General features: G+C 43.8%; 2 protein-coding genes across 2 annotated transcripts in view; both read right to left on the bottom strand.

Moving 5' to 3' along the window:
- LOC135530971 (F-box/LRR-repeat protein 18-like) overlaps positions 1 to 19629 on the bottom strand; it is a 30653-nt gene extending 11024 nt beyond the window's left edge. Inside the window, exons 1-6 of the mRNA XM_064959144.1 lie at positions 19479 to 19629; positions 16822 to 17025; positions 16367 to 16752; positions 15880 to 15979; positions 14121 to 15202; positions 7128 to 7346 (exon numbers count right to left, since the gene is read on the bottom strand). Of these exons, the coding sequence (XP_064815216.1) occupies positions 7128 to 7346; positions 14121 to 15202; positions 15880 to 15979; positions 16367 to 16752; positions 16822 to 17025; positions 19479 to 19538 (2051 nt within the window). The 5' untranslated portion in view covers positions 19539 to 19629. The remainder of the gene's footprint in view (positions 1 to 7127; positions 7347 to 14120; positions 15203 to 15879; positions 15980 to 16366; positions 16753 to 16821; positions 17026 to 19478) is intronic.
- Positions 19630 to 22295: 2666 nt separating this feature from the next.
- Positions 22296 to 26352, bottom strand: LOC135530962 (actin, cytoplasmic 1). The gene is made up of 6 exons (XM_064959133.1): positions 26246 to 26352; positions 24930 to 25054; positions 24384 to 24623; positions 23408 to 23846; positions 23114 to 23295; positions 22296 to 22985 (listed from the first exon to the last, which is right to left on the bottom strand). The coding sequence occupies exons 2-6, from the start codon at positions 25050 to 25052 to the stop codon at positions 22842 to 22844; spliced, it is 1128 nt and encodes a 375-aa protein (XP_064815205.1). The 5' UTR covers positions 25053 to 25054; positions 26246 to 26352; the 3' UTR covers positions 22296 to 22841.
- Between the last annotated feature and the right edge of the window lie 403 nt (positions 26353 to 26755).

The raw sequence follows: 26755 nt of genomic DNA, 5'->3' as shown, positions 1-26755 counted from the left end.
GACAGAGAGACAGACTCCCCACCGGTCAGACAGAGAGACAGACTCCCCACCGGTCAGACAGAGAGACAGACTCACCAGTCAGACAGAGAGACAGACTCCCCACCGGTCAGACAGAGAGACAGACTCCCCACCGGTCAGACAGAGAGACAGACTCCCCACCGGTCAGACAGAGAGACAGACTCCCCACCGGTCAGACAGAGAGACAGACTCCCCACCGGTCAGACAGAGAGACAGACTCCCCACCGGTCAGACAGAGAGACAGACTCCCCACCGGTCAGACAGAGAGACAGACTCCCCACCGGTCAGACAGAGAGACAGACTCCCCACCGGTCAGACAGAGAGACAGACTCCCCACCGGTCAGACAGAGAGACAGACTCCCCACCGGTCAGACAGAGAGACAGACTCCCCACCCGGTCAGACAGAGAGACAGACTCCCCACCGGTCAGACAGAGAGACAGACTCCCCACCGGTCAGACAGAGAGACAGACTCCCCACCGGTCAGACAGAGAGACAGACTCCCCACCGGTCAGACAGAGAGACAGACTCCCCACCGGTCAGACAGAGAGACAGACTCCCCACCGGTCAGACAGAGAGACAGACTCCCCACCGGTCAGACAGAGAGACAGACTCCCCACCGGTCAGACAGAGAGACAGACTCCCCACCGGTCAGACAGAGAGACAGACTCCCCACCGGTCAGACAGAGAGACAGACTCCCCACCGGTCAGACAGAGAGACAGACTCCCCACCGGTCAGACAGAGAGACAGACTCCCCACCGGTCAGTCAGACAGACAGACAGACTCCCCACCGGCTCCCCACCGGTCAGACAGAGAGACAGACAGAGAGACAGACTCCCCACCGGTCAGACAGAGAGACAGACTCCCCACCGGTCAGACAGAGAGACAGACTCCCCACCGGTCAGACAGAGAGACAGACAGAGACTCACCAGTCAGACAGAGAGACAGACTCCCCACCGGTCAGACAGAGAGACAGACTCCCCACCGGTCAGACAGTGACAGACTCCCCACCGGTCAGACAGAGAGACAGACTCCCCACCGGTCAGACAGAGAGACAGACTCCCCACCGGTCAGACAGAGAGACAGACTCCCCACCGGTCAGACAGAGAGACAGACTCCCCACCGGTCAGACAGAGAGACAGACTCCCCACCGGTCAGACAGAGAGACAGACTCACCACCGGTCAGACAGAGAGACAGACTCCCCACCGGTCAGACAGAGAGACAGACTCACCACCGGTCAGACAGAGAGACAGACTCCCCACCGGTCAGACAGTGACAGACTCCCCACCGGTCAGACAGAGAGACAGACTCCCCACCGGTCAGACAGAGAGACAGACTCCCCACCGGTCAGACAGAGAGACAGACTCCCCACCGGTCAGACAGTGACAGACTCCCCACCGGTCAGACAGAGAGACAGACTCCCCACCGGTCAGACAGAGAGACAGACTCCCCACCGGTCAGACAGAGAGACAGACTCCCCACCGGTCAGACAGAGAGACAGACTCCCCACCGGTCAGACAGAGAGACAGACTCCCCACCGGTCAGACAGAGAGACAGACTCCCCACCGGTCATACAGTGACAGACTCCCCACCGGTCAGACAGAGAGACAGACTCCCCACCGGTCAGACAGAGAGACAGACTCCCCACCGGTCAGACAGAGAGACAGACTCCCCACCGGTCAGACAGAGAGACAGACTCACCACCGGTCAGACAGAGAGACAGACTCCCCACCGGTCAGACAGAGAGACAGACTCCCCACCGGTCAGACAGAGAGACAGACTCCCCACCGGTCAGACAGAGAGACAGACTCCCCACCGGCCAGACAGAGAGACAGACTCCCCACCGGTCAGACAGAGAGACAGACTCCCCACCAGTCAGACAGAGAGACAGACTCCCCACCGGTCAGACAGAGAGACAGACTCCCCACCGGTCAGACAGAGAGACAGACTCCCCACCGGTCAGACAGAGAGACAGACTCCCCACCGGTCAGACAGAGAGACAGACTCCCCACCGGTCAGACAGAGAGACAGACTCCCCAGTCAGACAGAGAGACAGACTCCCCACCGGTCAGACAGAGAGACAGACTCCCCACCGGTCAGTCAGAGAGACAGACTCCCCACCGGTCAGACAGAGAGACAGACTCCCCACCGGTCAGACAGAGAGACAGACTCCCCACCGGTCAGACAGAGAGACAGACTCCCCACCGGTCAGACAGAGAGACAGACTCCCCACCGGTCAGACAGAGAGACAGACAGAGACTCACCGGTCAGACAGAGAGACAGACTCCCCACCGGTCAGACAGAGAGACAGACTCCCCACCGGTCAGACAGAGAGACAGACTCCCCACCGGTCAGACAGAGAGACAGACTCCCCACCGGTCAGACAGAGAGACAGACTCCCCACCGGTCAGACAGAGAGACAGACTCCCCACCGGTCAGACAGAGAGACAGACTCACCACCGGTCAGACAGAGAGACAGACTCCCCACCGGTCAGACAGAGAGACAGACTCCCCACCGGTCAGACAGAGAGACAGACTCCCCACCGGTCAGACAGAGAGACAGACTCCCCACCGGTCAGACAGAGAGACAGACTCCCCACCGGTCAGACAGAGAGACAGACTCACCACCGGTCAGACAGAGAGACAGACTCCCCACCGGTCAGACAGAGAGACAGACTCCCCACCGGTCAGACAGAGAGACAGACTCCCCACCGGTCAGACAGAGAGACAGACTCCCCACCGGTCAGACAGAGAGACAGACTCCCCACCGGTCAGACAGAGAGACAGACTCCCCACCGGTCAGACAGAGAGACAGACTCACCACCGGTCAGACAGAGAGACAGACTCCCCACCGGTCAGACAGAGAGACAGACTCCCCACCGGTCAGTCAGAGAGACAGACTCCCCACCGGTCAGACAGAGAGACAGACTCCCCACCGGTCAGACAGAGAGACAGACTCCCCACCGGTCAGACAGAGAGACAGACTCCCCACCGGTCAGACAGAGAGACAGACTCCCCACCGGCCAGACAGAGAGACAGACTCCCCACCGGTCAGACAGAGAGACAGACTCCCACCGGTCAGACAGAGAGACAGACTCCTCACCGGTCAGACAGAGAGACAGACTCCCCACCGGTCAGACAGAGAGACAGACTCCCCACCGGTCAGACAGAGAGACAGACTCCCCACCGGTCAGACAGAGAGACAGACTCCCCACCGGTCAGACAGAGAGACAGACTCCCCACCGGTCAGACAGAGAGACAGACTCCCCACCAGTCAGACAGAGAGACAGACAGAGACTCACCGGTCAGACAGAGAGACAGACTCCCCACCGGTCAGACAGAGAGACAGACTCCCCACCAGTCAGACAGAGAGACAGACTCCCCACCGGTCAGACAGAGAGACAGACTCACCACCGGTCAGACAGAGAGACAGACTCCCCACCGGTCAGACAGAGAGACAGACTCCCCACCGGTCAGACAGAGAGACAGACTCCCCACCAGTCAGACAGAGAGACAGACTCCCCACCGGTCAGACAGAGAGACAGACTCCCCACCGGTCAGACAGAGAGACAGACTCCCCACCAGTCAGACAGAGAGACAGACTCCCCACCGGCCAGACAGAGAGACAGACTCCCCACCGGTCAGACAGAGAGACAGACTCCCCACCGGTCAGACAGAGAGACAGACTCCCCACCACCGGTCAGACAGAGAGACAGACTCACCAGCCAGACAGAGAGACAGACTCCCCACCGGTCAGACAGAGAGACAGACTCCCCACCGGTCAGACAGAGAGACAGACTCCCCACCGGTCAGACAGAGAGACAGACTCCCCACCGGTCAGACAGAGAGACAGACTCCCCACCGGTCAGACAGAGAGACAGACTCCCCACCGGTCAGACAGAGAGACAGACAGACTCCCCACCGGTCAGACAGAGAGACAGACTCCCCACCGGTCAGACAGAGAGACAGACTCCCCACCGGTCAGACAGAGAGACAGACAGACTCCCCACCGGTCAGACAGAGAGACAGACTCCCCACCGGTCAGTCAGAGAGACAGACTCCCCACCGGCCAGACAGAGAGACAGACTCCCCACCGGTCAGACAGAGAGACAGACTCCCCACCGGCCAGACAGAGAGACAGACTCCCCACCGGTCAGACAGAGAGACAGACTCCCCACCGGTCAGACAGAGAGACAGACTCCCCACCGGTCAGACAGAGAGACAGACTCCCCACCGGTCAGACAGAGAGACAGACTCCCCACCGGCCAGACAGAGAGACAGACTCCCCACCGGTCAGACAGAGAGACAGACTCCCCACCGGTCAGACAGAGAGACAGACTCCCCACCGGTCAGACAGAGAGACAGACTCCCCACCGGTCAGACAGAGAGACAGACTCCCCACCGGTCAGACAGAGAGACAGACTCCCCACCGGTCAGACAGAGAGACAGACTCCCCATCGGTCAGACAGAGAGACAGACTCCCCACCAGTCAGACAGAGAGACAGACTCCCCACCGGTCAGACAGAGAGACAGACTCCCCACCGGTCAGACAGAGAGACAGACTCCCCACCGGTCAGACAGAGAGACAGACTCCCCACCGGCCAGACAGAGAGACAGACTCCCCACCGGTCAGACAGAGAGACAGACTCCCCACCGGTCAGACAGAGAGACAGACTCCCCACCGGTCAGACAGACAGACAGACTCCCCACCGGTCAGACAGAGAGACAGACTCCCCACCGGTCAGACAGAGAGACAGACTCCCCACCGGTCAGACAGAGAGACAGACTCCCCACCGGCCAGACAGAGAGACAGACTCCCCACCGGCCAGACAGAGAGACAGACTCCCCACCGGCCAGACAGAGAGACAGACTCCCCACCGGTCAGACAGAGAGACAGAGACTCACCGGTCAGACAGAGAGACAGACAGAGACTCACCGGTCAGACAGAGAGACAGACTCCCCACCGGTCAGACAGAGAGACAGACAGAGACTCACCGGTCAGACAGAGAGACAGACTCCCCACCGGTCAGACAGAGAGACAGACTCCCCACCGGTCAGACAGAGAGACAGAGAGACAGACTCCCCACCGGTCAGACAGAGAGACAGACTCCCCACCGGTCAGACAGAGAGACAGACTCCCCACCGGTCAGACAGAGAGACAGACTCCCCACCGGTCAGACAGAGAGACAGACTCCCCACCGGTCAGACAGAGAGACAGACTCCCCACCGGCCAGACAGAGAGACAGACTCCCCACCGGTCAGACAGAGAGACAGACTCACCACCGGTCAGACAGAGAGACAGACTCCCCACCGGTCAGACAGAGAGACAGACTCCCCACCGGTCAGACAGAGAGACAGACTCCCCACCGGTCAGACAGAGAGACAGACTCCCCACCGGTCAGACAGAGAGACAGACTCCCCACCGGTCAGACAGAGAGACAGACTCCCCACCGGTCAGACAGAGAGACAGACTCCCCACCGGCCAGACAGTGACAGACTCCCCACCGGTCAGACAGAGAGACAGACTCCCCACCGGTCAGACAGAGAGACAGACTCCCCACCGGTCAGACAGAGAGACAGACTCCCCACCGGTCAGACAGAGAGACAGACTCCCCACCGGTCAGACAGAGAGACAGACTCCCCACCGGTCAGACAGAGAGACAGACTCCCCACCGGTCAGACAGAGAGACAGACTCCCCACCGGTCAGACAGAGAGACAGACTCCCCACCGGTCAGACAGAGAGACAGACTCCCCACCGGTCAGACAGAGAGACAGACTCCCCACCGGCCAGACAGTGACAGACTCCCCACCGGTCAGACAGAGAGACAGACTCCCCACCGGTCAGACAGAGAGACAGACTCCCCACCGGTCAGACAGAGAGACAGACTCCCCACCGGTCAGACAGAGAGACAGACTCCCCACCGGTCAGACAGAGAGACAGACTCCCCACCGGTCAGACAGAGAGACAGACTCCCCACCGGTCAGACAGAGAGACAGACTCCCCACCGGTCAGACAGAGACAGACTCCCCACCGGCCAGACAGAGAGACAGACTCACCAGCCAGACAGAGAGACAGACTCACCGGTCAGACAGAGAGACAGACTCACCAGTCAGACAGACTCACCAGTCAGACAGACAGAGAGACAGACAGAGAGACAGACTCACCAGTCAGACAGACTCACCGGTCAGACAGAGAGACAGACTCCCCACCGGTCAGACAGAGAGACAGACTCCCCACCGGTCAGACAGAGAGACAGACTCCCCACCGGTCAGACAGAGAGACAGACTCCCCACCGGTCAGACAGAGAGACAGACTCCCCACCGGTCAGACAGAGAGACAGACTCCCCACCGGTCAGACAGAGAGACAGACTCCCCACCGGTCAGACAGAGAGACAGACTCACCACCGGTCAGACAGAGAGACAGACTCCCCACCGGCCAGACAGAGAGACAGACTCCCCACCGGTCAGACAGAGAGACAGACTCCCCACCGGTCAGACAGAGAGACAGACTCCCCACCGGTCAGACAGAGAGACAGACTCCCCACCGGTCAGACAGAGAGACAGACTCCCCACCGGTCAGACAGAGAGACAGACTCCCCACCGGTCAGACAGAGAGACAGACTCCCCACCGGTCAGACAGAGAGACAGACTCCCCACCGGTCAGACAGAGAGACAGACAGAGACTCACCAGCCAGACAGAGAGACAGACTCCCCACCGGTCAGACAGAGAGACAGACTCACCGGTCAGACAGAGAGACAGACTCCCCACCGGTCAGACAGAGAGACAGACTCACCGGTCAGACAGAGAGACAGACTCACCGGTCAGACAGAGAGACAGACTCCCCACCGGCCAGACAGAGAGACAGACTCCCCACCGGCCAGACAGAGAGACAGACTCCCCACCGGTCAGACAGAGACAGACTCCCCACCGGCCAGACAGAGAGACAGACTCACCAGCCAGACAGAGAGACAGACTCACCAGTCAGACAGACTCACCAGTCAGACAGACAGAGAGACAGACAGAGAGACAGACTCACCAGTCAGACAGACTCACCAGTCAGACAGAGAGACAGAGACTCCCCACCAGCCAGACAGAGAGAGACTCACCGGTCTAGCAGTGTTTTCTGTAGCGTCCGGCACGCCACCAGAGTTCCACCCAAGAACATGTGACACACCATGACGTCACGGCAACACTCCATGAAGGTAACCACGGCAGCGGGGTGGAAGGTTCCGTTCCGCGAGATGAGACAGAGGCGGCAGAGTCGAGAACAGCATGACAACGCCTCCCAGAATGCACCGTTACACACCAGGTAGGGCTGCTCCAACCTACCCACACACACATTATATACAGTCCCAGTCAAAAGTTGACACACCTACTCATTCCAGGGTTTTTCTTTATTTTTACTATTTTCTCATTGACGAATAATAGTGAAGACATCAATAACACGTATGGAATCATGTAGTAACCAACAGTTTTAAACAAATCAAAAATATATTTTATATTTGAGATTCCTCAAATTAGCCACCCTTTGTCTTGATAACTTTGCACACTCTTTGCATTCTCTCAACCAGCTTCATGGGGTAGTCACCTGGAATGCATTTCAGCATTTCAGTTAACAGTTGCCTTATTAAAAAGTTAACGTGGAATTTATTTCCTTCTTAATGCGTTTGAGTCAATCAGTTGTTTAGTGACAAGGTAGGGGTGGTATACAGAAGAAGTCCATGAACAGCTCAAATAAGCAAATAAGCAAAGAGAAACGACAGTCCATCATTACTTTAAGACATGAAGGTCCGTCAATCCGGAAAATTTCAAGAACTTTAAAAGTTTCTTTAAGTGCAGTTGCTAAAACCATCAAGCACTATGGTTAAACTGGCTCTCATGAGGACCGCCACAGGAAAGGAAGACCAGGAGTTACCCATGCTGCAGAGGATAAGTTCATTAGAGCTTCAGAAATTGCCAAAATAAATACTTCAGAGTTGAAATAACATCTTTTTATTTATTTATTTTTGTTACCCCTTTTTCTAGTGAAATCCATTGGTAGTTACAGTCTTGTCTCATCTCTGCAACTCCCGTGCGGACTCGGTAGAGGCGAAGGTCGAGAGCCGTGCGTCCCCACGAAACACAACCCAACCAAGCCGCACTGCTTCTTGACACAATGCCCACTTAACCCGGAAGCCAGCCGCACCAATGTCCCGGAGGAAACACCTGGCGACCGTGTCAGCGCACATGTGCCCGGCCCGCCACAGGAGTTGCTAGTACTCGATGGAACAACGGCCAAACCCTCCCCCAACCCAGACGACGCTAGACCAATTGTGTGCTGCCCCATGGGTCTCCCGGTCGGGGCCGGCTGCAACACAGCTAGCACTGAGATGCCTTAGACCCCTGCGCCACTCGGGAGGCCTCACATCTCAACATCAACTGTTCAGAGGAGACTGTGTGAATCAGGCCTTCTGACACTCCTGTATCTGGGGAGTTCCTCCCACTCTTCTCTGCAGATCCTCTCCAGCTCTGTCAGCTTGGAATAGAGCAGTTTGTGTATATATAATAGTATATATTGTGTATAATGTGTGTTAATGTGGATTTCTAATGTATATATTGTGTATAATGTGAGCAGGGCAGTTTGTATATATATATATATATAATGTTTATAATGTGTATATATATATAATGTATATAATGTGTATATATATATAATGTATATAATGTGTATATATATATAATGTATATAATGTGTATATATATATAATGTATATAATGTGTATATATATAATGTTTATAATGTGTATATATATAATGTATATAATGTGTATATAATGTGTATATATATATAATGTATATAATGTGTATATATAATTTATATAATGTGTATATATATAATGTTTATAATGTGTATATATATAATGTTTATAATGTGTATATATATAATGTTTATAATGTGTATATATATAATGTTTATAATGTGTATATATATATAATGTTTATAATGTGTATATATATAATGTTTATAATATGTATATATATAATGTTTATAATGTGTATATATATATAATGTTTATAATGTGTATATATAATGTATATAATGTATATAATGTGTATATATATATAATGTATATATAATTTATATAATGTGTATATATATATAATGTATATATAATTTATATAATGTGTATATATATATAATGTATATAATGTGTATATATATATAAAATGTATATAATGTGTATATATATAATGTTTATAATGTGTATATATATAATGTATATAATGTGTATATAATGTGTATATATATATAATGTATATAATGTGTATATATAATTTATATAATGTGTATATATATAATGTTTATAATGTGTATATATATATATAATGTATATAATGTGTATATATATAATGTTTATAATGTGTATATATATAATGTATATAATGTGTATATAATGTGTATATATATATAATGTATATAATGTGTATATATAATGTATATAATGTGTATATATATAATGTTTATAATGTGTATATATATAATGTTTATAATGTGTATATATATAATGTTTATAATGTGTATATATATAATGTTTATAATGTGTATATATATATAATGTTTATAATGTGTATATATAATGTTTATAATGTGTATATATATAATGTTTATAATATGTATATATATAATGTTTATAATGTGTATATATAATGTATATAATGTATATAATGTGTATATATGTATATAATGTATATAATGTGTATATATATATAATGTATATATAATTTATATAATGTGTATATATATAATGTTTATAATGTGTATATATATATATAATGTTTATAATGTGTATATATAATGTATATAATGTGTATATATATATATATATATATATAAAGTTTATAGTGTGTATATAATGTATATAATGTATATATATATATAAAATGTGTATATATAATGTATATAATGTGTATTATCTATATAATGTTTACAATGTACATAATGTTTGTAATGTTTACAATGTATATAATCCACGTAATGTTTATAATTGTATAATGTATATAATGTATGTAATGAGTATAATGTATATAATGTATATAATCCATATAATGTTTATAATTGTATAATGTATATAATGTATGTAATGTGTATAATGTATATAATGTTTACAATGTATATAATTTATATAATGTGTACAATGTATATACTGTTTACAATGTGTATAATGTATATAATGTTTAAAATGTGTATAATGTGTATAATGTATAAAGTAATATATATATAATGTGTATAATGTATATAAATGTGTATAACATATATAAATGTGTATATAATGTGTATAATGTATATATATATATATATATATGTATAATGTATATATAATGTGTATAATGTATATATATAATGCATATAATGTGTATCATGTATATAATGCATGTATATATAAAGTATTTAATGTATAAAATGTGTATAATTTATACATGTACACTACTGTTCAAAGGTTTAGGGTCACTTAGCACTTAGTCCTTTACAACATGAACCATGTCTACACTGCATTTCTGATCAATTTGATGTCATTTTAAATGGACAAAAAAATGTGCTTTTCTGTAGCTGCCAGTTGAGGACTTGTGAGGCGTCCGTTTCTCAAACGAGACTCTAATGGACTTGATCTCTTGCTCAGTTGTGCACCGGGGCCTCCCACTCCTCTTTAATGTGTATAATGTGTATAGCAATTTGTGGCTAACTTGACCTGACCAGGCAGTTAACCCACTGTTCCCAGGCTGTCATTGAAAATAAGAATTTGTTCTTAACTGACTTGCCTGGTTAAATAAAGGTAAAAAAATAAAATAATAATAATAAAAAAAATATATATATATAATGTATATAATGTATAATGTAAATATATGTGTATATATAGTGTATAATGTATATGTGTATAATGCGTGTATAATAGTATATATAATGTACATAATAGTATATATAATGTATAATGTAAATGTAAATATATAATGTATATATATATATATATATAATGTGTATAATAGTATATATAATAGTATATATCATGTATTTAATGTGTAGAAGTTTGTGGCTAATAAAGAACAGCAGTAAAGAACAGAAAGGCCTGTTGATGTATAATATATATAATGTATTAGAATATAATGTAAATATAATGTATAATATATATAATGTATTAGTATATTATGTATTAGAAAATAATGTAAATATAATGTATAATATATATAATGTATTAGTATATAATGTAAATATAATGTATAATATATATAATGTATTAGTATATAATGTATTAGAATATAATGTAAATATAATGTATAATATATAATGTATTAGTATATTATGTATTAGAATATAATGTAAATATAATGTATAATATATATATAATGTATTAGTATATAATGTATTAGTATATAATGTAAATATAATGTATTAGTATATAATGTATATATAATGTATAATATATATAATGTATAAGAATATAATGTAAATATAATGTATAATATATATAATGTATTAGTATATAATGTATTAATATATAATGTAAATATAATATATATAATATATAATGTAAATATAATGTATTAATATATAATGTAAATATAATGTATTAATATATAATGTTAATATAATGTAAATATAATGTATTAATATATAATGTAAATATAATGTATTAGTATATAATGTAAATATAATGTATAATATATATAAAATAGTATATATAATGTGTATAATGTATAAGTATATAATGTAAATATAATGTATAATGTATATAATAGCATATATAATGTATATAATGACTATGTATATATAATTAATATAATAGTATATATAATGTATATCATGTGTATATACTGTGTATGTGTATTAGTATATTATGTATTAGAATATAATGTAAATATAATGTATAATATATATAATGTATTAGTATATAATGTATTAGTATATAATGTAAATATAATGTATTAGTATATAATGTAAATATAATGTATAATATATATAAAATAGTATATATAATGTGTATAATGTATAAGTATATAATGTAAATATAATGTATAATGTATATAATAGCATATATAATGTATATAATGACTATGTATATATAATTAATATAATAGTATATATAATGTATATCATGTGTATATACTGTGTATGTGTATTAGTATATTATGTATTAGAATATAATGTAAATATAATGTATAATATATATAATGTATTAGTATATAATGTAAATATAATGTATTAGTATATAATGTATATATAATGTATAATATATATAATGTATTAGAATATAATGTAAATATAATGTATAATATATATAATGTATTAGTATATAATGTATTAGAATATAATGTAAATATAATGTATAATATATATAATGTATTTGTATATAATGTATTAGAATATAATGTAAATATAATGTATAATATATATAAAATAGTATATATAATGTATTTGTATATAATGTATTAGAATATAATGTAAATATAATGTATAATATATATAAAATAGCATATATAATGTGTATAATGTATTAGTATATAATGTAAATATAATGTATTAATATATAATGTAAATATAATGTATTAATATATCATGTAAATATAATGTATTAGTATATAATGTAAATATAATGTATTAATATATAATGTAAATATAATGTATTAATATATCATGTAAATATAATGTATTAATATATAATGTAAATATAATGTATTAGTATATAATGTATATATAATGTATAATATATATAATGTATATATAATGTATAATATATATAATGTATAAGAATATAATGTAAATATAATGTATAATATATATAATGTATTAGTATATAATGTATTAATATATAATGTAAATATAATATATATAATATATAATGTAAATATAATGTATTAATATATAATGTAAATATAATGTATTAATATATAATGTTAATATAATGTAAATATAATGTATTAATATATAATGTAAATATAATGTATTAGTATATAATGTAAATATAATGTATAATATATATAAAATAGTATATATAATGTGTATAATGTATAAGTATATAATGTAAATATAATGTATAATGTATATAATAGCATATATAATGTATATAATGACTATGTATATATAATTAATATAATAGTATATATAATGTATATCATGTGTATATACTGTATATGTGTATTAGTATATTATGTATTAGAATATAATGTAAATATAATGTATAATATATATAATGTATTAGTATATAATGTAAATATAATGTATTAGTATATAATGTATATATAATGTATAATATATATAATGTATTAGAATATAATGTAAATATAATGTATAATATATATAATATATTAGTATATAATGTATTAGAATATAATGTAAATATAATGTATTATATATATAATGTATTTGTATATAATGTATTAGAATATAATGTAAATATAATGTATTAGTATATAATGTAAATATAATGTATAATATATATAAAATAGTATATATAATGTGTATAATGGATAAGTATATAATGTAAATATAATGTATAATATATATAAAATAGTATATATAATGTGTATAATGTATTAGTATATAATGTAAATATAATGTATAATATATGTAAATATAATGTATTAATATATAATGTAAATATAATATATATAATATATAATGTAAATATAATGTATTAATATATAATGTAAATATAATGTATTAATATATAATGTAAATATAATGTATTAATATATAATGTAAATATAATGTATTAGTATATAATGTAAATATAATGTATAATGTATATAATGTAAATATAATGTATAATGTATATAATGTATATAATGACTATGTATATATAATTAATATAATAGTATATATAATGTATATAATGTGTATATACTGTGTATATATAATGTATATAATGTATAGAACAGTTTGTAGCTAGTAAAGAACAGAAAGGCCTGTTGATGTGTGTATATATATATATATATATATATATATATATATATATATATATATATATATATATATATATATATATATAAAAATGAATATTATAATATTGTAGTAATATAATATTATAATACTTGTGTGCAGTTCCTCAGTGTGTATGTAGTCTCACCGTAGCTGTGTGAGCTGGGTGCAGTTCCTCAGTGTGTCCAGCAGGGCGGCGCTGTAGTTCCAGGTCTTTAAGGACCCCAGGTTGGCCAGAGATAATGCCTGTAGGTCCCGGCAGTGCTCAGCCACCTGCACCAGCCCAGTCCCCTTCAGGACCCCCGGCAGTCCCGCCAGCGTCAGCCTCCGCAGCCCCCGCAGCCCCCGGAGAGCTGCAACGTGCGTGTCTCCCACCCCGCCAGCGTTCACACACGTCCTCTGATCCACACACACCCTGGCACAGGGCTCAAGACGAGGCAGGGCGGAGATGAAGCCCGGTCCTGTTATCTCCAGAACCTCCAGACAGGGGCAACCGGCCAGCAGGGTACCCAGCCCAGAGGTGCCCTCCCTGGGGAGAGAGTCCCCGGAGCCTGGCCTGTAGGTCTGGAGCCCCACGCGGGACGGCTTCCTCAGTCCCAGCAGCAGAGAGGAGGGGGAGGGGGAAGGGGACGGTGTGTGTGAACCGTCCGACAGGGCGCACGCGGGCAGCGCCAGAGACCGGAGGTGTGTGAGTTTGGACAGGCTGGTACACAGGTGTGTGTTGGCCTCCAGCCCAGGTGTGTGTGCGTTGTCATGGTGATAGTGTGTGTGTAACAGGTTGAGGTGTGACAGATTGGGACAGCAAATAACCAGCCGGCTCATCGCCTCGGCAACAAGCTCCTCCTCTCCCCGCACTCTACTGCACTCTGGATAATTGGAGGTGTGGCCTATACCACTAAGATTCAGGCTGACCAACCGCGTCGAGTAACTCACTCCAGTGCCAGTCAGCGATTGGATGACAGTTTGTCGTAACGTGGGGCAACGGGAGAAGTTCAGGTGCTTGGGAGCGTTGCTAAGAAGGACCCGTCCTAGCGACGTGGCGTCCAACCAGGAGCGAGGCAACTGCAGGGCTTCCAGGTCGCCATGCTGAACGAGGCTATGAGCCAATGAGGACGCAGCAGGCCAGTGGGCGGGGTTCGGACCAGGAACTGAAACCAGGAAGGAGCGGAGACGCTCCGGAACACGAACACTGAACACAGCGAGGTAGAGGAGGAGGAGAGTCTGGTTCACCTACACACACACACATTATAAACACACACACACACATTATAAACACACACACACAGACACACACACACCGTATAAACACACACACACACACACATTATAAACACACACACACACACACAAACACACACATTATAAACACACACATTATAAACACACACACACACACACATTATAAACACACACATTATAAACACACACACACACACACATTATAAACACACACACACATTATAAACACACACACACACAGACACACATTATAAACACACACACACACAGACACACATTATAAACACACACACACATTATAAACACACACACACACACACACACACACACACACACACACACATTATACACACACACATTCTAAACACACACACACATTATAAACACACACACACACAGACACACACACACACAGACACATACACACATTATAAACACACACACAGACAGAAATTATAAACACACACATTATAAACACACACACACAGACATAAATTATAAACACACACACAGAAATTATAAACACACACACAGAAATTAACACACACACACACACACCCATTATAAACACACATAAACACACATTATAAACACACATAAACACATTATAAACACACACAAACACACACACATTATAAACACACACATTATAAACACACTGATCTTACCTCTCCAGGTGCCAGACAGGCAGTAAACTCCTCCAGCTGTTGGTAGTGAGGAACACTGCTCTGACCCATCATCAACTGGCAACACATACTGGTACCCTCCCTACACACACACACAAACACACACTATAAACACACATTATAAATACACATTATAAACACACACACACACACTATAAACACACATTATAAACACACATTATAAACACACACACACACACACACACTATAAACACACATTATAAACACACACATTATAAACACACACACACACATTATAAACACACACACACTATAAACACACATTATAAACACACACTATAAACACACATTATAAACACACACTATAAATACACATTATAAACACACACACACATTATAAACACACACATACACACACACACTATAAACACACATTATAAACACACACATTATAAACACACATTATAAACACAGTCAGCTCAGAGAGGTTTCAGTTGAAAGGTGCCACCTGGTGACGTCAGGTATGTCCAGCTGCAGCTGCAGACTGAAGAGGCTGGAGCAGCAGGGAACGACCCCGTAACTGGGCGTCAGGACCGTCTGTCTCAGCTCCGACAGCCGAGACAGCGAATCACGGGCCTCCCCACTCAGCTGGGCGGAATCGAAGCCAGGCGATACGTCAAAAGCGAGAGATCGGAGGAGGGGGAGGGATGAGAGGAGGCGGGACAGACGCAGGGAGGTGACGCGACAACCTGATAGGTCCAGACGCACCAGGGAGCGACAGCGAATCAGGCGGTCGATGGTAGAACCCGACAGCCAATAACAGCCACTAAGGCTGAGGGACTGCACGTGATTGGATAGATGCTTCAGCACCTGGCGAATAGCGCCGTCATCTGCCTGAAGAGGGAAGTCAGAGAATTAAGATAAAATAATTTGTTGCGGTGTGTGTGTGTGTGTGTGTGTTACCGTGTATTCTTCAGACAGTGTGACCGTGGTCAGCAGTGTCTTGTCATAGCAGAGCGTGTGTAGCTTGCGGCAGGTCCGGGAAACGTTATTCACGAGGTCAGAGGTCGAGACATAGCGCAGGATACTTAACAAGATCTCATCGGAGAAGTCTGACATCCCGATCGACCCCGACACCACCCCTATCCCATCCTCTACACACACAGCCTGGGGAAGAAAAAACAAAGAAAGAGAGAGAGAGAGAGAGAGAGAGAGAGACAGAGAGAGACAGAGAGAGAGAGAGAGTGGAGAGAGAGAGAGAGAGAGAGGAGAGAGAGACAGAGAGAGTGGAGGGAGAGACAGAGAGAGACAGAAAGAGAGAGAGAGACAGAGAGAGAGAGACAGAGAGAGAGAGGGAGAGAGAGAGAGAGACAGAAAGAGAGAGAGAGAGAGTGGAGAGAGAGAGAGTGGAGAGAGAGAGTGGAGAGAGAGAGAGTGGAGAGAGAGAGAGTGGAGAGAGAGAGAGAGACAGAGAGAGACAGAGAGTGGAGGGAGAAACAGAGCGAGAGAGAGAGAAAGAATGAGAGAGAGAGTGGGGAGAGAGTGGAGAGAGAGTGGAGAGAGAGACAGAGAGACAGAGAGACAGAATTACAGTTCTACCTAGTATTCACTGACAGACTTGATGAGCTGTTTTGACTGGTTCCCTCTACCCTCTGAGGATATGTAGAATTTAAATCACTGATAGGAGTTCGATCTAGCAACCTTTCGGTTACTGGCCAAACGCTCCAACCACTAGACTACCTACCTCCTCTACACTCTAACCACTAGTCTACCTGCCTCCTCTAACCACTAGACTACCTACCTCCTCTACACTCTAACCCCTCCTGTCTCAGCCTCCAGTATTTATGCTGCAGTAGTTTATGTGTCGGGGGGCTGGGGTCAGTTTGTTATATCTGGAGTGCTTCTGCTGTCCAATTCGGTGTCCTGTGTGAATCTAAGTGTGCGTTCTCTAATTCTCTCCTTCTCTCTCTCTCTGTCTCGGAGGACCTGAGCCCTAGGACCATGCCCCAGGACTACCTGACATGATGACTCCTTGCTGTCCCCAGTCCACCTGGCCGTGCTGCTGCTCCAGTTTCAACTGTTCTGCCTTATTATTATTCGACCATGCTGGTCATTTATGAACATTTGAACATCTTGGCCATGTTCTGTTATAATCTCCATCCGGCACAGCCAGAGGAGGACTGGCCACCCCACATAGCCTGGTTCCTCTCTAGGTTTCTTCCTAGGTTTTGGCCTTTCTAGGGAGTTTTTCCTAGCGACCGTGCTCCTACACCTGCATTCCTTGCTGTTTGGGGTTTTAGGCTGGGTTTATGTACAGCACTTTGAGATATCAGCTGATGTACGAAATTTGATTTGATTCAACATGACAATGTTCCTCCGTGAACAAAGCGAGGTCCAAACAGAAACGGTTTCTCGATATCGAATAGATAGAAGAAGTTAGAAAAGCCCTGACCTCAACCCCAACGCACCTTTGGAATTGGAACACCGACTGAGAGCCTGAACATCATTGCCCTGAATGGAAGAAAGTCCCAGCAGCAATGATCCTACATCTAGTGTAAAGCCTTCCCAGAGGAGTGGAGGCTGTTATAGCAGCAATGTTCCAACATCTAGAGGAAAGCCTTCCCAGAAGAGAGGAGGTTGTTATAGCAGCAATGTTCCTACATCTAGTGGAAAGCCTTCCCAGAAGAGAGGAGGCTGTTATAGCAGCAATGTTCCAACATCTAGTGGAAAGCCTTCCCAGAAGAGAGGAGGCTGTTATAGCAGCAATGTTCCTACATCTAGTGGAAAGCCTTCCCAGAAGAGAGGAGGCTGTTATAGCAGCAATGTTCCAACATCTAGTGGAAAGCCTTCCCAGAAGAGTGGAGGCTGTTATAGCAGCAATGTTCCAACATCTAGTGGAAAGCCTTCCTAGAAGAGTGGAGGCTGTTATAGCAGCAATGTTCCAACATCTAGTGGAAAGCCTTCCCAGACGAGTGGAGGTTGTTATAGCAGCAATGTTCCAACATCTAGAGGAAAGCCTTCCCAGAAGAGAGGAGGCTGTTATAGCAGCAATGTTCCAACATCTAGTGGAAAGCCTTCCCAGAAGAGTGGAGGCTGTTATAGCAACAATGTTCCTACATCTAGTGGAAAGCCTTCCCAGACGAGTGGAGGTTGTTATAGCAGCAATGTCCCAACATCTAGTGGAAAGCCTTCCCAGAAGAGAGGAGGCTGTTATAGCAAAGGGGGACCAACTCCATATTAATGCACATCGATGAGCAGGTGTCCACATACTTTTAGTCATGTAATATAACCCACCAGATCAGATCTCTATTAAGGAACATTTTCATGTGTGCATTCGTTTCAGACTGTAACTAACTTATACATTAAACATGAATTGCGTATTACCAGCCTGATTAAGCCGAATAGCCAGTTACCGGCTATCAAAAGCACACTTTCACCCAAATAGCATACTCACGCAATGCCTTTATTTCCATTTGACAACCGATAAAAATGAAATAAAATCAGACATTGAGTTCGCTGACAAGACAGACAGAGTAGATAGCTAACAAGCTAACACCGGTAGACAGCTAACAGTAAACTAGCTAGTTTTACTAACGTTACGCTGGTTTATTCTAACCAACCTGTACAATTTGATTGTCCATATCTTCATCCAATACTCTTCCGTTAACAGACGAAGTCATAGTTTTTTTGTGTGTGTTTTTAATCAGTGCATGTCTACCAGCAGAGAACTAGCTTCATGTGACAGGAACGACCGGAAGTAAAACGCTGCGTTTCACCGGAACATTGAGGACGGAACATTTTCCGGAAGTCGCACCTACAAAGTCTTCCCCAGAGAGGGTTGTCTTCCCTATAAAAAAACGAATGTAATTTCACTCCAAAATGGTTCATACTAGCTAATAAAATAAATGACTTAAATTCTCCTTTAGGGCCTCAATTGGCAATTATTGTTAATGTTTTCATTATGGGAAACAAGTTCCTATTTAAGAGGAAAAATCATATCTTGTCTGTCTTTCTCATTAGAGATGGAAAGGTGTGACATCTGTGAATCTATTATGTAGCCATTATGGGGTCTGTGACAGAATGGGGATCGCCAGTGACGCCCCGTCAGTGTGGTGTCAGGAAAATAACCTCACACTCAACAAAACTAAGGAGATGATTGTGGACTTCAGGAAACAGCAGAGGGAACACCCCCCTATCCACATCGATGGAACAGTAGTGGAGAGGGTAGTAAGTTTTAAGTTCCTCGGCATACACATCACAGACAAACTGAATTGGTCCACTCACACAGACAGCATCGTGAAGAAGGCGCAGCAGCGCCTCTTCAACCTCAGGAGGCTGAAGAAATTCGGCTTGTCACCAAAAGCACTCACAAACTTCTACAGATGCACAATCGAGAGCATCCTGGCGGGCTGTATCACCGCCTGGTACGGCAACTGCTCCGCCCTCAACCGTAAGGCTCTCCAGAGGGTAGTGAGGTCTGCACAACGCATCATCGGGGGCAAACTACCTGCCCTCCAAACTACCTGCCCTCCACCTACACCACCCGATGTTACAGGAAGGCCATAAAGATCATCAAGGACATCAACCACCCGAGCCACTTCCTGTTCACCCCTCTATCATCCAGAAGGCGAGGTCAGTACAGGTGCATCAAAGCTGGGACCGAGAGACTGAAAAACAGCTTCTATCTCAAGGCCATCAGACTGTTAAACGGCCACCACTAACATTGAGTGGCTGCTGCCAACACACTGACACTGACTCAACTCCAGCCACTTTAATAATGGGAATTGATGGGAAATTATGTAAATATATCACTAGCCACTTTAAACAATGCTACCTTATATAATGTTACTTACCCTACATTATTCATCTCATATGTATACGTATATACTGTACTCTATATCATCGACTGCATCCTTATGTAATACATGTATCACTAGCCACTTTAACTATGCCACTTTGTTTACATACTCATCTCATATGTATATACTGTACTCGATACCATCTACTGTATCTTGCCTATGCTGCTCTGTACCATCACTCATTCATATATCCTTATGTACATATTCTTTAACCCCTTACACTGTGTATAAGACAGTAGTTTTGGAATTGTTAGATTACTTGGTTATTACTGCATTGTCGGAACTAGAAGCACAAGCATTTCGCTACACTCGCATTAACATCTGCTAACCATGTGTATGTGACAAATAAGATTTGATTTTGATTTGATTCAGGGCAGGTCCCTGTCTTGAGCCCCACGTGTGGGTTTTGTGTGTGTGTGTGTGTGGGGGGGGGGGGGGGGGGCTTGCCTGTTTTGCGCCCCACGTGTGGGTTGTGTGTGTGTGTGGGGGGGGGGGGGGGGCTTGCCTGTTTTGCGCCCCACGTGTGGGTTGTGTGTGTGTGTGTGGGGGGGGGGGGGGCTTGCCTGTTTTGCATGTTATTTTTTCAATACTTTTATTTCAGTCCCATATCAGTTGTATGTACAATGTAAAATATAATTAATTATATTAAATATAATTGAGTTAAAGCCGCATACAAACATGGTCTCTTTGTTTTCTAGAGTAAGGCAGCTCCAAATTGCAGGTGTTTTGTGGTGTTGGGGCGAGCCAGCAAAAAAAATAGGAGCATTGCGCTGTAATTGGCTCAGTGTTCTGTCACTCATCCAAGGCTCCGGGTCATTGGCCACAGATGAAATTACATCTACAGTAGCTTTGATTGGACTGATGTCATACTTTCACAATCTTAGCTAGCAGTTAGTCGACAATCTGCTGGCAAATCCTTGTCATAAGATAAATTAGAACTTAAATTGTATCGGTGCTCATCAACATTACACAAGTTGGAAATCGCAAAATTCAACAAGGAGTGATTTGGAAGCAATCAGTAGCTAACTGCAAACATTGCCTGCTATTCAAGTCTAAGAATAAGGGTCTCTTTTCCTATAATAAAATTAGACATTCAACATTGGCCATGCTTTCAATGAATATAATGAATTTTAATTAACAAAGTCAGTTAAGAAAATTCTTATTTACAATGACGGCCAACCCGACGCTGGGCCAATGGAGCGCCACCCTATGGGACTCCCAATCTTGGTCTGATGTGATGCAGTCTGGATGATTTGAAGCATGATTTGTGCCACGTTCAAAACTTTTAGCTTCAAACTGCAAAATCGGACTTTAGTGAGTTCCAGACGCCTGGGAAAACACTATTTGAACTTTCATCCGAAAAGGTTTCGTCTGCTGCAGAAGTGTAATATACAGGGAGATCTGTACACTGGAGCTAAGTATGTTGTGTAGGAAGCGGTTAGTAGCCCATGTGCCTCACCCTAATAATTTGGCCTACTGTTCTGACTTGGTTCTTTACTTAACTAACCTGTTTGTGGGAAGGCAGAAGAGAAAACAATTTCAATAGACATGGAATGCAGAAGAAAGAGAGCACAACCATTTCAATAGACATGTGCACTTTATTAGTTGTGTTGGTCCACAACAGGAGTCCCCTGCCCCACCCTACACCCCCCCAGAGAGAGGAACACCTCAGAATGGTCAAACCTCTTTTTGCATAACAAACTGGACCATGTATCTATAAGACTGAAAATACAAAAACAATAGTTTTTGTATTGATTAAATCATTTACATTAAGCTTCCCCCCTCCACACAAAGCCCCATCCCCTAGGTAATGCACTAGATCCCTATGGGCCCTGGCAACTAGCGCACTAGGTAGGGGATAAGGGTGGACAGCAACACCTCCATAGAGGTCAATAAGGTGGTGGAACATAAACATTAGACTGTAACTAACAGGACATGTGGCGAGTCATGACCGTCAGACAACGACGACATCACATCCTGTCCATCCAGCCAAACAGGGAGGCTCTCAGACAGACCGACAGCAGGAGAAGACACGCCAGTGGAGAGGGAGATCTGACAGGCAACACCGACTCAGAGTCTTCATTGGAATGGGAAGGAGGAGAGAGTCTGTACGGGTCGGGTTGTTTAGAAGCATTTACGGTGGACGATGGAGGGACCAGACTCGTCGTACTCCTGCTTGCTGATCCACATCTGCTGGAAGGTGGAGAGAGAAGCCAAGATGGAGCCTCCGATCCAGACGGAGTATTTACGCTCTGGGGGGGCGATGATCTGGAGGAGAGACGGGGGGGACACATTAACATGAGTACAGACCTTCACACTGTAGTTCTAGCGTCAGGTAATGCTGCTAACGACAGGAGGAAGCAGAACGATGGTTCAGAGATGGTTTATTTAGTCACCTTGATCTTCATGGTGGAGGGGGCCAGAGAGGTGATCTCCTTCTGCATCCTGTCAGCGATGCCGGGGTACATGGTGGTTCCTCCGGACAGCACCGTGTTGGCGTACAGGTCCTTACGGATGTCCACGTCACACTTCATGATGGAGTTGAAGGTGGTCTCGTGGATACCGCAAGACTCCATACCTGGAGAGAGAGAGGAGACAAAATGGCCGTCACTACGGGGCAATCGCAACACAAGATGGCTGCCAGATGGACACGGATCAGCGGATCCAGAGAGGTTAGTTTAGAGACTCACCGAGGAAGGAGGGCTGGAAGAGGGCCTCTGGGCAGCGGAACCTCTCATTGCCGATGGTGATGACCTGTCCGTCAGGCAGCTCGTAGCTCTTCTCCAGAGAGGAAGAGGAGGCAGCGGTGCCCATCTCCTGCTCAAAGTCCAGCGCCACGTAGCACAGCTTCTCCTTGATGTCTCGTACGATTTCCCTCTCTGCCGTGGTGGTGAAGCTGTAGCCGCGCTCCGTCAGGATCTTCATCAGGTAGTCTGTGAGGTCGCGGCCGGCCAGATCCAGACGCAGGATGGCGTGGGGCAGAGCGTAGCCCTCGTAGATGGGTACTGTGTGGGTCACGCCGTCACCGGAGTCCATGACGATACCGGTGGTACGGCCAGAGGCGTACAGGGACAACACGGCCTGGATGGCCACGTACATGGCAGGGGTGTTGAAGGTCTCAAACATGATCTGGAGACGAGAGAGGAGAGGGATGAGTCACGGTGCTGGAGGACTACAGTGGAGACAGGAGTCACAGCACCCAGTAGAACATGCTGTCCAGTGAGTCACGGTGCTGGAGGACTACAGTAGAGACAGGAGTCACAGCACCCAGTAGAACATGCTGTCCAGTGAGTCACAGTGACTCAGAGGGAAATGGTCATTAGTAAGAAACACAGCAGCCATTCCTACATGATGTAATGTCAATATAAACCACTAGAGTAGCTCATTCACAGGCCAGGCGGCCCCACAGGCCAATCTAGTCAGTCTAGCAGTCAGAAGGGTGCAGAGAGGCAGAACAGACCGACAGAAGACCTGGAGCTTCCAGAGGGGTGACATATCAGCTGTAAGGACAGAGGGCCTGGAGAGGAGGAGGAGAGCAGAACTGAACAGTAAAGGTGGAGGAAGAGGGCAGAACTGACCAGTAAAGGTGGAGGAAGAGGGCAGAACTGACCAGTAAAGGTGGAGGAAGCAGAAGTGAACAGTGGAGGAGAAGGAGGGGGACATTACCTGAGTCATCTTCTCCCTGTTGGCTTTGGGGTTGAGGGGGGCCTCGGTGAGCAGGACGGGGTGCTCCTCTGGAGCCACTCTCAGCTCGTTGTAGAAGGTGTGATGCCAGATCTTCTCCATGTCGTCCCAGTTGGTGACGATGCCGTGCTCGATGGGGTACTTCAGAGTCAGGATGCCCCTCTTGCTCTGAGCCTCGTCTCCCACGTAGCTGTCCTTCTGGCCCATCCCAACCATCACTCCCTGGAGACACACTCAGGTCAGTGACAACGTACTCCACGGAATGTTAAGGCTGATCTACAGTATTAATGATGTTGATTGGAACAGACCTTTTAAGGTTAATGTTGCATAGCAACAGGACATTAAATTACATGTTAGAATATTCTATAGGGAACCATACAAGTTGTACTACTACACAGTCAGTGTAATGTTGACTAGAGACAAAGTCAAATGGTGACAAACATTAGTTCCAATAGCAATGTAACAGTTTTAACATTCAGTATAGCAGATAAAGTTGGTATATTTCAGTTAAATAGCAGAGTTAATTACCTGATGTCTGGGGCGACCCACGATGGAGGGGAACACAGCCCGAGGAGCATCATCTCCTGCGAAACCTGCCTTGCACATACCGGAGCCGTTATCAACGACCAGGGCGGCGATTTCATCTTCCATTTCTGCACCGGAAAGAAAAAGACAGAAGTGAGACTGACGTCTTAACCGGGGTGCGGCGCCTGCCTGTCACTATTGAGCCAGTGTACTATTGGTGAATGACCGCTAGGTGGCGCTGAACAGCAACAGTCCAGACTAACCCACACTCAGCGTTTACACAACCAGTCAATTTGCTCTATCGTAAAATGCATGAACTAAATTGGCTGAGGCTTAATTTAAGGTTCAGCATAAAGGTTAGTGTAGTTAAGTTGTAAAACTACAGAAAGAGTAGAAATAGACAGTTGATGACTGCCAGCTAGTAAGCACCCAGACAGCGCCTCTAGACAAAAAGCTGTGTGTTTTCGGCCGAGGCGTCGCCATATAAGGCAATAGATGGAGCGTCCCCTGACATGTCTGACAGAGGCCACTCCCTGGTCCGGGACAAACAGCCAGACAATAACCCAGGCTAGGTCACATCTATCCTGAATATGGTTACACAACGCGATGGCCACTCCCTGGTCCGGGACAAACAGCCAGACAATAACCCAGGCTAGGTCACATCTATCCTGAATATGGTTACACAGGGAAAAGTTTCCGTGCTTTCAGATCATTAAATGCCCATATGTTTTAGGCTTGTAACTGGTGTGAAATGTTTCCTATTAAAAAAAGACACATTGACCTCCAAAGCACTGACTCCTCTGAGCCAAAGTCATAAAAATAATCACGTTTCTTAGTCATTAACACATAGGAAGTCATTTACCTATTTTAAAAACGAGTTAACGCCTTTAACGACTTTAATGCAGGTGAAATTTATCAGATATACTTGAAACCTCTCAACAGGGCGAGTTTTAAACAAGTCAAACTCAATTATTGGGAAAACGGTCAAAACGTTATGTACAACCGGTAGCAGGTCATTTCAACAGTGGGGGAGAGGAACCATTAAACCACACTAAATGTCAACGCTAAGACAGACCCCGGTTAACACACCCACTCCGATGTTAAGCTAGATAAAGCAAATAGATAAATCTAATATATATATCACATTTTAAAATGACCAGGAAAAAAAACATTTAAAACACTGTGTAAACTGACCGACGGCAGCTAGCTAGGAGCATTCACTGAAAAAGGTACAAGTTAACCAGCAACTAGTTACCTACGTTGAAATGTAACAATTATACATAAATAACATTTTAAAAACACAGTATTACAGCTCTTACCTGTGTTTTAGTAGGGAAACGTTAACGGTGTTAATCAGAGAAACGGTCTATTTTCCCTTCTTCCTGCGCAGTGAGAAACGTAATGAGGAAGTGTTGCCAAGGCTCCGGGTTTTATATCCGCATACGTCGCAACCCCCCTCTATCCATATAAGGCAAACTTTCTGCAGGGCGGCTCCTGATTGGTCGAGGGCGTATCCACTCGGATTGAACGCATTGTGCCACACTGGGCCTCTGCATTGACAGCACTTGTTTCAAAAGGAGGCAAAATAAAGTGTAGGCCCTTTAATTAATATAACGTTAATAACTGTTATACACAATATAACGTCCGAGCTAACATAACAAGGTCATTGATTAGGATAGGTGTCATCGTATTCAACGATTGGCAGAATTTTTGTATTATCAATAGTTTCTGTCATGGCCACCGTGATTATGGTTAAACTAAGGCGATAGTTAAAGTTAGATATCTAACGTAGAGGGGTTCTTCCTTTGAAATTGAAGTAGGTGTTGTAT

Source organism: Oncorhynchus masou, chromosome 5 (genome assembly GCF_036934945.1).
Source record: "Oncorhynchus masou masou isolate Uvic2021 chromosome 5, UVic_Omas_1.1, whole genome shotgun sequence".
Classification (NCBI taxonomy): domain Eukaryota; kingdom Metazoa; phylum Chordata; class Actinopteri; order Salmoniformes; family Salmonidae; genus Oncorhynchus; species Oncorhynchus masou.
The sequence above is the reverse complement of the archived record's forward strand: the minus strand, read 5'-3'. Positions and strand labels throughout refer to the sequence as shown.

What these genes read in the sequence shown, in the direction of transcription:
- LOC135530962 (XM_064959133.1), bottom strand. Translation starts at nt 25,052, where the DNA reads ATGGAAGATGAAATCGCCGCCCTGGTCGTTGATAACGGCTCCGGTATG. An exon ending in ACAGGGAGAAGATGACTCAG is followed by an intron (nt 23,847 to 24,383) that starts GTAATGTCCCCC and finishes TCTCGTCTCCAG; the next exon opens with ATCATGTTTGAGACCTTCAA. An exon ending in CTTCCAGCCCTCCTTCCTCG is followed by an intron (nt 23,296 to 23,407) that starts GTGAGTCTCTAA and finishes CTCTCTCTCCAG; the next exon opens with GTATGGAGTCTTGCGGTATC.